This window comes from Myxocyprinus asiaticus, chromosome 50, assembly GCF_019703515.2.
Source record: "Myxocyprinus asiaticus isolate MX2 ecotype Aquarium Trade chromosome 50, UBuf_Myxa_2, whole genome shotgun sequence".
NCBI classification, from domain to species: domain Eukaryota; kingdom Metazoa; phylum Chordata; class Actinopteri; order Cypriniformes; family Catostomidae; genus Myxocyprinus; species Myxocyprinus asiaticus.
In genome coordinates, this window is record NC_059393.1 from 15,123,784 (window position 1) to 15,135,463 (window position 11,680).

The following is an 11,680-nucleotide window of genomic DNA, read 5'->3' on the forward strand; positions in this document are numbered from 1 at the left end:
ATAAACTGCCACAACATTTTTTCACAATTTCTCCTTTTGTATTAAGAAAAAGAAAGAAAGTCAAATGGGATTATAGCAACACAGGGGTGAGTAAACAATGACTGAATTTTCATTTTGGGGTGATCTATCCCTTTAACGTTCAAAAATTGGCACCCATTCACTTCCATTTAAGTGCCTCACTGTAACCCAGAGGGGCAAGTCAAAATCATTTTTTGTGGTAATCAATATTATGCCACAAATGCTGTCGATTGAGCTTAACTTGTATTAAACCCGGTACATTCCTTTAAATTTCTCTAGTATTTGAAAAAACTTTTACATTTATAAAAAAAGGCCATTTTATAGTATTTTTAAATATGTTACATATATGTACAAGTATGTGACTTTTATATTAGTGAAAACTATATATGTATACATGTATTTCATATACAGGTGCATCTCAATAAATTAGAATGTCGTGGAAAAGTTCATTTATTTCAGTAATTCAACTCAAATTGTGAAACTCGTGTATCAAATAAATTCAATGCACACAGACTGAAGTAGTTTAAGTCTTTGGTTCTTTTAATTGTGATGATTTTGGCTCACATTTAACAAAAACCCACCAATTCACTATCTCAAAAAATTAGAATATGGTGACATGCCAATCAGCTAATCAACTCAAAACATCTGCAAAGGTTTCCTGAGCCTTCAAAATGGTCTCTCAGTTTGGTTCACTAGGCTACACAATCATGGGGAAGACTGCTGATCTGACAGTTGTCCAGAAGACAATCATTGACACCCTTCACAAGGAGGGTAAGCCACAAACATTCATTGCCAAAGAAGCTGGCTGTTCACAGAGAGCTGTATCCAAGCATGTTAACAGAAAGTTGAGTGGAAGGAAAAAGTGTGGAAGAAAAAGATGCACAACCAACCGAGAGAACCGCAGCCTTATGAGGATTGCCCAGCAAAATCGATTCAAGAATTTGGGTGAACTTCACAAGGAATGGACTGAGGCTGGGGTCAAGGCATCAAGAGCCACCACACACAGACATGTCAAGGAATTTGGCTACAGTTGTCGTATTCCTCTTGTTAAGCCACTCCTGAACCACAGACAACATCAGAGGCGTCTTACCTGGGCTAAGGAGAAGAAGAACTGGACTGTTGCCCAGTGTTCCAAAGTCCTCTTTTCAGATGAGAGCAAGTTTTGTATTTCATTTGGAACCCAAGGTCCTAGAGTCTGGAGGAAGGGTGGAGAAGCTCATAGCCCAAGTTGCTTGAAGTCCAGTGTTAAGTTTCCACAGTCTGTGATGATTTGGGGTGCAATGTCATCTGCTGGTGTTGGTCCATTGTGTTTTTTGAAAACCAAAGTCACTGCACCCGTTTACCAAGAAATTTTGGAGCACTTCATGCTTCCTTCTGCTGACCAGCTTTTTAAAGATGCTGATTTCATTTTCCAGCAGGATTTGGCACCTGCCCACACTGCCAAAAGCACCAAAAGTTGGTTAAATGACCATGGTGTTGGTGTGCTTGACTGGCCAGCAAACTCACCAGACCTGAACCCCATAGAGAATCTATGGGGTATTGCCAAGAGGAAAATGAGAAACAAGAGACCAAAAAATGCAGATGAGCTGAAGGCCACTGTCAAAGAAACCTGGGCTTCCATACCACCTCAGCAGTGCCACAAACTGATCACCTCCATGCCATGCCGAATTGAGGCAGTAATTAAAGCAAAATGCACCCCTACCAAGTATTGAGTACATATACAGTAAATTAACATACTTTCCAGAAGGCCAACAATTCACTAAAAATGTTTTTTTTATTGGTCTTATGATGTATTCTAATTTTTTGAGATAGTGAATTGGTGGGTTTTTGTTAAATGTGAGCCAAAATCATCACAATTAAAAGAACCAAAGACTTAAACTACTTCAGTCTGTGTGCATTGAATTTATTTAATACACGAGTTTCACAATTTGAGTTGAATTACTGAAATAAATGAACTTTTCCACGACATTCTAATTTATTGAGATGCACCTGTATGTGTTTTGCATTTATTGCCTGATATCAGATTTCTGAATGGGGCAAAAACATGTTCTATGTGAAATGCAACTAATTAAATATTAAGAAAGTAAATGAGTCAATTTTATGTTTATTCACAGTAATGTCCGATTCAATTACAGTTGTATATTTATGTAAACACATACTTATCTAGTCATATCTAGACACATCTAAACATACTTACAGCATGTTACAGATGGTTAAAAAACAGAATATTCTTTTAAAATAAATGGTAACACTTCACAATAAGGTTCCATTTGTTATCAACATTAGTTACCACAAACTAACAATTAACTTTTAAAACATTTATTAATATTGGTTAATGTTAATTTCAACATATACTATTTTTAAAATCAAAAGTTATATTTGTTAACATTGGTTTATGCACTATATCATTAACTAATAATGAACAATTATATTTTTATTAACAAGCTAATTGGCTCGGTGTGTCTGAGCACATGCCCTGACTGCTAGTCCACACCTCCAGCAACTGATTCCATGTTGATGCCTCCTCCCACACAAAGATTCCCACAAGGATTAAGTGGTTCCATAATTTATGGATTATATGTGTAGGAATTTCGAATTGCCAGATCCCTGTAGTGGGGGAACCAGTCCCTGAAGAGACAGGCATAGTAGGTGTACGAGGGGTAAAAGGACTCCGACTGCCGAGATGCTCCAGCTCCGATAATATGCCAGGCGGCCTCATGGGCAGGGTATGCGGTCACATTGATGTAACCTCTGCGTGAAACATATCAGAGATATAAAGTGTGAGCCTTTTATAAGCATCATAGAGACTTAGTTTTGAGGCACCATATGTAATATGGGTCATGTGAGATATATAAATGGGTGAACAGTTGATATTTATGACCCAGAGAGACTTTTTCCACCCTTTTGCACTTTCTAATCACAGCATAAAAAAAAGAAAAGGAAATGTTTTTTGTGAGCCTAATGGGCCTTAATCATGAAGTAGAATAAAGTAGAACAAATGTATATTTCAATTGTTCATAAATTCATTCTTGAATGGTTTCGCTTGTTGTTCTTGTGTATGCAAACTTACATATGTTTAGGAATTTATTCAGTTGTAAACTTCTAATAGTTTTAATCATAGTGATTATTAACATATAGAAACACAACATATGTATGGTTCATAGGGCTGTCAATTTAACATACAAATTTAGAGCTATTAATGATATAAAAAATTAATCATGCAACTGACCTGTACATACATTTTGTAATAAAAGTATTTATTTTCCTACCATCGCATTTTTTCAACCCACATCAGCACGGTGCACTCAGTGAGCCTCAACAAACAAGCAGCGCAGCCACAGAATGAGAGCCAATCATAATTATTTGAATTATTATGCATTATTTATATTCAATTATCTTTATTTAAGGACCTTTCTCAGCAAATATTTATAAATGCAATTAATTTGATTAATTAATCAGCAAATAAATCTTCAACAATACAAAACTTTGTTGTACTCTGGCATATGCAAACAGTTGAAGTCAGAAGTTTACATACACTTAGGTTGAAGTCATTAAAACACATTTTTTAACCACTCCACAGATTTAATATTAGCAAACTATAGTTTTGGCAAGTCGTTTAGGACATCTACTCTGTGCATGACACGAGTAATTTTTCCAGCAATTGTTTACAGACAGATTGTTTCACTTTTAATTGACTAGATCACAATTCCAGTGGGTCAGAAGTTTACATACACTAAGTTAACTGTGCTTTTAAGCAGCTTGGAAAATTCCAGAAAATGATGTCAAGCCTTTAGACAATTAGCCAATTAGCTTCTGATAGGAGATGTACTGAATTGGAGGTGTACCTGTGGATGTATTTTAAGGACTACCTTCAAACTCAGTGCCTCTTTGCTTGACATCATGGGAAAATCAAAAGAAATCAGCCAAGACCTCAGAAAAACAAATGTGGACCTCCACAAGAGTGGTTCATCCTTGGGAGCAATTTCCAAACACCTGAAGGTACCACATTCATCTGTACAAACAATAGTACACAAGTATAGATACCATAGGACCAAGCAGCCATCAAACCGCTCAGGAAGGAGACACTGTGAAGATGCTGGAAACAGGTAGACAAGTATCTATATCCACAGTAAAACAAGTCCTATATCGACAACCTGAAAGGCTGCTCAACAAGAAAAAAGCCACTGCTCCAAAACCGCCATAAAAAAGCCAGACTACAGTTTGCAAGTGCACATGGGGACAAAGATCTTACTTTTTGGAGAAATGTCCTCTGGTCTAATGAAATTTTCTTTTTAACTGTTTGGCCATAATGACCATCGTTATGTTTGGAGGAAAAAGGGTGAGGCTTGCAAGCCGAAGAACACCATCCCAACCGTGAAGCATGGGGGTGGCAGCATCATGTTGTGGGGGTGCTTTGCTGCAGGAGGGACTGGTGCACTTCACAAAATAGATGGCATCATGAGGAAGGAAAATTATGTGGATATATTGAAGCAAAAGCTCAAGACATCAGCCATTATGTTAAAGCTCGGTCACAAAAGGGTCTTCCAAATGGACAATGACCTCAAGCATACCTCCAAAGTTGTGGCAAAATGGCTTAAGGACAACAAAGTCAAGGTATTGGAGTGGCCATCACAAAGCCCTGACCTCAATCCGATAAAGAATTTGTGGGCAGAACTGAAAAAACGTGTGCGAGCAAGGAGATCTACAAACCTGACTCAGTTACACCAGTTCTGTCTGGAGGAATGGGCCAAAATTCCAGCAACTTATTGTGAGAAGCTTGTGGAAGGCTACCCAAAACGTGACCCAAGTTAAACAATTTAAAGGCAATGCTACCAAATACTAGCAAAGTGTATGTAAACTTCTGACCCATTGGGAATGTGATGAAAGAAATAAAAGCTGAAATAATTCATTCTCTCTACTATTTTTCTGACATTTCACATTCTTAAAATTAAGTAGTGATCCTAACTGACCTAAGACAGGGAATGCTTTCTACGATTAAATGTGAGGAATTGTAAAAAACAAAACTGAGTTTAAATGTATTTGGCAAAGGTGTATGTAAACTTCTGACTTCAAATGTATATCTTACTTGATTTTCTCCATGGCAGACTCTGTGTCGATCAAACCGAGTGTGGAGATGGTCACGGACACGTTGCTCCCCTGCATAGCTAGCTCATGCTGGAGGCTTCCAAAGAAACCATTCAGTGCAAACTTAGTTGTAGTGTATGGTAAAACAAAGGGGGTGCAAATTTTTCCTGAGGAAAACAGTTTCACATTATTCAAGCGTCTGTTTAATTGTGGCACCAGATTTGTGAAAAAGTTTAATATTTTAATCACCTAGCAGGGAGGAAACAACAACTATGGATCCTTTACTCTTTTCAAGTGTTGGCAAAGCTTTCTGCACCATCTGGACATAACTGAGAAAATTCACCTAAAACAGGATATAAAATGGAAAGAATGATTAACAAATGTCATGGATTCAGATCATATACTTCAGTTATACCTCAATGAATGATAAAATGTTGTTGTATTTTTCTATATGAAACCAAATGTAACAATAAAGGTATAGTGCACCCAAAATATACCATAAGGAAAATCAGCACAAATGAGATTTGAGTGCTACGTGGATTTTTTTTTTTTTTTAATCCGATGTTGATATCTCTTTTTTTTTATGTTATTTATTTATTAATAAAAAATAAAAATAATAAAAAATAAAAAAGATTATTATTCTATTTGACAATTTTTTTGTAACAATAAACAGAAAATACGACAAAATGTGCACACAACATGTGCATCAAATTCATATTTAGAGCAGGCTAGTCAAAGGGGCTTTAGAAGAATGGCAAAGAGCAAAGCATGGCCATCAAAGGATGTGAAATTTGGACTGGAAAATTGTCAATTTAGTGTTAAAAAAATCAACCTCAGGCAAGACAGTTGGGCATCAGGTCCCGTGTCATCTGATAAAAGCAATAACAGAAAAATAAAACGTTCTTTGTGTACACTTGTTGTCTATTTATTGTATGACTTTTGTCCAAAAAACACATGCATGGTTGCGGGAACGAGAGCGGTCAGCAAGAAAATCACTGCAGGCAGAGAGTGGGTGAACATGGAATAAAATTCAGCAGAAGCATTCAGGTGCGGGATAGAAACTCGCCGGAGCGGGATGGAAAAAACAGTCCCGCACAGCCCAAACCTATTCACTTTCATTATACTTTTGAATAAAATAGCAATCAGGACACTGTGCAAAATATCTTCTACTGATTTTCTATTGTAAAAAATAAAATAAAATAAACAATTATAATACTGTCTTGGAACAACATCAGGGTGAGTAAAAGATGACAGAATTTTCATTTTTGGATAAACTATTCCTTTAAGAAGAAATGTATCATTATCTAAAAACATTTGTGCATCTTCACTGTGATTCTACACCTGTAGCAACCATCTAATATTCTCCACGTCTCCATCCCACATTCCATATGGACCGGGCCCAATATGGTTCAGGACCAGGAAATCCAGCCCCCCAAGCTTTTCAATGGCATACTGCACCACACTGTCCGCATCAGAGGGGTTGGCCATGTCAGCAGGGATGAACAAGGCTTTTTGTGCTCCCAGCTCCAGGCACTTGTTCACAACCTGAAGTCAGACATGAAATTCGTAATGAAAAATCTTCATTTCTGAACAGAAATGACAGTTTTCACAAAGATCTTTTTTGTAGAAAATGTGTACCTATGCCTATTAATGCACAATTGTAGATTGAATTTTTGTAGCTTTTAGTCCATGTCTTTTAGGTTTGTAGCCATCTACAGTGTGCTAGGATGCTTTATTGGTTTTCTCTCACAGAAAAACAGACCAAAATTATCGATGACTCATCTTGCACTCAGGGGCGTATCCAATTTGTTTTGTCCAATAAAATACACTCTAGGATGAGAGTGTCCCTCATGTGACATGAACTAAAGCATATTTGATATTTAAAAAAGCCCAAACTCCCTGTTTTAATAGGAATTTCGCTGTGCCCATTTCATGAGGGTCTTTAAAGAGTCAAAATACATTTTTAAGTCTCTGTCGAGGTGAAAATATCCACATATAATGAAAGAAGGAAAGCCCATTGACCTGTTCTAAGACATTTGCTCTTCTTGCCGTGATCACGAGTTGGGCTCCTAAACGGGCATAGTGGTACGCCAACTGCTCACCAATTCCAGTGCTGGCACCAGTCACCAGCACCCGAGCTCCCTTCAAAGACTCTGAAAGACAGATCACACTACTGACCCAATTACATTTCTGTAAATGCCATAATATTTGATGTAATGACTTGAAGAAAGAAAGAAAAAAGAAAGAAAGGACATATAGGGTAAATGTGGGCAAAGTGGGACACTTGTAGAAAGTTTACTTTCCTTGGCACTTTTAATTGCGATCCAAATGCCAAATAACCTGACATTAGACCTTTATGAAAAGCCTGTCTCCTACCTACAAATGCCCCAGCCAGGAACTGTCCAACAGTGCCCCAACAGTGTCTGAACAATCATCAGTTACACACAGAGACTTACTGTAATTCTCATTGGTCATGCATCATTATCCCTTACGCCAGTCATTCCTTTTTGATCTAAACCTAAAACAGCATCTTTATTTCTGTCCATCTCAGCATAATACCATGCTAAGAAAGCCTCCTGTTATTCTCCAACTCTCAGTTATCTTTTTGCCCCCTTGCTACACTTCATATCTCTGAGCCCATCCCATCCCTTCAGCTAAAACATCATGGCACAGCAGTTTCTCAACCTCCCTAAATGAAAAGACGACTTTATTGTATAGACTAAAGGTTACAACTCCTCAGCAGAACACTGTAAATATTTATTCAGGGGTGTAGTAGTGTAACCCTGGTGTCCTGGCTACATTCCCCCATTGGTCCTTCTCAATCATGGTCTCCTAATAATTCCCATCCACTAATTGGCTCTATAACTCTCCTCTCTCCTTTCCACCAATAGCTGGTGTGTGGTGAGCATACTGGTGCACTATGGCTGCCATTGCATCATCCAGGTGGATGCTGAACCCTGGTGGTGGTTGAGGAGAGTCCCCTGTTCACTGTGAAAAGCGCTTTGAGTGTAGTGTCAGAAAAGCGCTATATAAATGTAACGTTCATTCATTCATTCAGATCTTGGACACAGAAGAATCAGAGTGATAAAATATAATAAGTCAAAATAATAAGAATTCATTCAAAATCCTTCACGCTACAAAGAATCTTTGAAGACCCTCTTTCGACCAAAACAATTATGTTGGACAATTTACAGCTACATTCACACAGGCAGAAATACATCAGTTTTTTTGGACGCAGTCACTCAAATCCGTTTAGGTTTTTGTAGTCTGAACTGGACAAAAACACATTAAATCCAATTTTTACAAACCTCATTCAAACCACATTTGTAGGTGGTTTGGAATCCGATTAAAATCAGATTTTTCTTAATGCGTCTCAATCTGAACGGTCAGATTGGATTTCATGTGGGGGGGGGTGGGTTTTCTTCGTAATTTGCTGTGTGCGACGGTTTTTATACGTCAGGTTTTGCGATGAGAAAACATACTGCGCTCCGAACGGCATAATTAATGCCTTCACAGGGCACTTCGAATTTAATACAATAATGATGGCCATGCAGTAGGAACATTACAAACATAATTTTCAATAAAAATGACTTTAAAAGTGAGTTCAGCCTGTTTTATTATACATTTCAGCCCTAAAAAAAACTCTCACAGTGGAAGGTAAACAGGGCATAAAGATCATCACTTCTGAATTAAACACACCCATATGTCATTTATATGTTACAGGGCACGCAAAGCACCTCAAACCTCTTATAATAATACAGACATTGGCTTAATTTACCCAAAGAGATGCGCTAAGGTGCAGTAACCCATACTGGTTGCTAGAAACCACAACCACTGTCCAACCTTTTTATGATTTAATATGGGACACAAAGCCTTCAATACAGGATGTTTTGCTCCCTGCTAAAATACAGGATCCCAAGATAAAAGGTGTCCCGTATGAAATGTCGTAGCCTAATTTCGGCCAAAATACAGGACATCCTCGCTAAAACAGGCAGCAACAACACTAGCAGCAACAAACATTGCATATTCCACCTCTCCCATTTTTAAGCCGTTGTGTGTGAAGAATGTTCATATTTGGATACTGCCCTCATGAAAACATAATCAATGGTAAAACATCACTAAAATCTCATGCATGGTGAATACTCGCAAATTTTCTGTGTTACCATGACAACTAATTTGGACATGATAGCAAAAGCGACTGTAGTATGAACAGAAAATATCTGAACTGGCCACATATAACTTGCAGTTTGAACAGTCACTCAAAAAAAAAAAAAAAAAGGATTTGAGGACACATGCAGTGTGGACATGTGACAAAGTAGGATACTTCTTTTTTTCCTTTAAACAAGCTACACAAATGTCAGTACTTGAAAACAGTTCATTGTAAGTATGTTTTGTTTGCAGCATGGCCTTTTTATTTTATCACCTTTTCTCCCCAATTTGGAATGCCCAATTCCCAATACTTACAAGGACCTCGTGGTGGTGCGGTTACTCACCTCAATCTGGGTGACGGAGGACAAGTCTCAGTTGCCTCCGCTTCTGAGATAGTCAATCCGCGCATCTTATCACGTGGCTCGTCTTGCATGACACCACGGAGAATCCGCATGCGGAGGCTCATGCTACTCTCCGCGATCCACGCACAACTTACCACGCACCCCATTGTGAGCAAGAACTACTAATCGCAACCACAAGGAGGTTACCCCAAGTGACTTGTTAAATAAAATTAAATGAGCAAAAACAAGTTCTTAAAGCAATATTAATACAAGTTTAATACAAGTTAAGCACAGTCGACAGCATTCGTGGAATAATGCTGATTACCACAAACATTTATTTCGACTCTGCCATCCTTTTTTTTAAAAAAAAGCAAATATTGAGGTTACAATGAGGAACTTATAATGGAAGTTAATATGGCCAAATTTTGGAGGGTTTAAAGGCAGAAATGAGAAGCTTATAATTTTATAAAAGCACTTGCATTAATTCTTCTGTTAAAACTCATGTATTATTTGAGCTGTACAAATGTTTAAATGGACATTTTTTACAGTCAGTTTTAGGGTTTGTTAACATCACATCATCATAGCAACTAAGTTGTAAAATTGGCTATAACTTTACACAGAAAAGGTTAGTAAGTGATTTAAGTGATTTTATTACACTAAAATCATGTTTACACAAATATTGTTTATGTCTTTTGGCTATACTTCTGAAAATTGAGTATTTTAACATTCAAAACTTGGCCCCCATTTACTTCCATTGTTAGTGCCAAACTGTAACCCAGATTTTTGCTTTAATTAAAGAAAAAGTGGGGCTAAGTCAATATACATTTCTGTGATAATCAATAATATGCCACAAATGCTATCGACTGTGCTTAACTTGTTGAAATTGGAATATCCCTTTAATTCTCCCTAAAACATATATTAAGATTAATCATTTTTAAAGCTTTTTAAATCTTAGTGTAAAACATTTTGTAAACATAATAAGAGTTCAGTATTTGAATATGTTAAAATGTTGCTTGCAACAGGGTATCAGCTCAAAGATGAATATAAACATCAGAAAGCATACACATCCACAACACAATGTGCAGGTGCTCAACTACAAGTGAGCAAAACAAATCATCAAAAATGGTAAAATTAAGCTATATACATTTGTATTTCATAATCAAGAGAACAAATTGGAATAATAGTTCCTTTCACTGCATTATGCACTGCACTACACATACTGTATGGAAATACACTGTGCACTTAACTGCATTGCATTGTCATTTAATCATTATTATTGCTATGTAAGGTAATAAAATGTCCCACTTTACCCAGTCTCACCCTGTCCTAGAAAAATCATTCAATAGAAAATATCTACACATTATTTGGAATGACCTTTTACATTTTCTATACACTTTCACATCACAAGTCATTATATGTAACATTTACAAACATTAAGTCAACTTTTCTATTTTATATAACCTTATATAACAAGATTTACCTCAACCGTTTTCTTTTGACATCATCAACTTAAAACCATTTCAACTTACTAATGCACAGACATACCCAGAAAAGGCGACCGTGCAATGAAAACTACACTCACCCTCGTTAAAAGACGGCCCACTCCATTGAACTGCAATGAAAGCTACGCATATGCTGCAGAATAATAAGAACTTGGCATAAAACTTCATTGGCGGATCTGAAAGTGGATTCGGAGGTGGATTATTACGAAAATGTGAACTCGAACCGATCAACTGAATTCATTTGCGTCTGTAAGCAAAGAACCGGCAAAACCGGATCGCATAAATAGTTGTTTTCTTTTATGTAAATGGCACAGAAAGTCAGGAGGCGGAGCCGCATGCCAAAGTACAAACAGATTTCACAGCAGCTGAAAATCTTGGGTGTGATAAATGCTCACTTTGATAAATATTATTAGTATTTTGGCGGTATTATTTGTAACAAAAATTTTACTTACATTTGTTTGGCATATTTGTTGAGTTTATCATTTTTACTAAAACGTCCGGCTTTTTAGTAAAAAAAAAAAAAAAAAAAAAAAAAAAAACCTCAAAGTAAATATTAAGGAATCATTTTCAGCAACTTCTGCATGG

At 37.0% G+C, this 11,680-nt stretch overlaps 1 protein-coding gene across 1 annotated transcript; it reads right to left on the reverse strand.

Moving 5' to 3' along the window:
- Positions 1-2,106: 2,106 nt before the first annotated feature.
- On the reverse strand, positions 2,107-11,411 carry LOC127438646 (hydroxysteroid 11-beta-dehydrogenase 1-like protein). Its single transcript, XM_051694363.1, has 6 exons — positions 11,176-11,411; positions 7,126-7,256; positions 6,445-6,648; positions 5,353-5,446; positions 5,105-5,270; positions 2,107-2,769 (listed from the first exon to the last, which is right to left on the reverse strand). The coding sequence occupies exons 1-6, from the start codon at positions 11,261-11,263 to the stop codon at positions 2,586-2,588; spliced, it is 867 nt and encodes a 288-aa protein (XP_051550323.1). The 5' UTR covers positions 11,264-11,411; the 3' UTR covers positions 2,107-2,585.
- Positions 11,412-11,680: the final 269 nt, after the last annotated feature.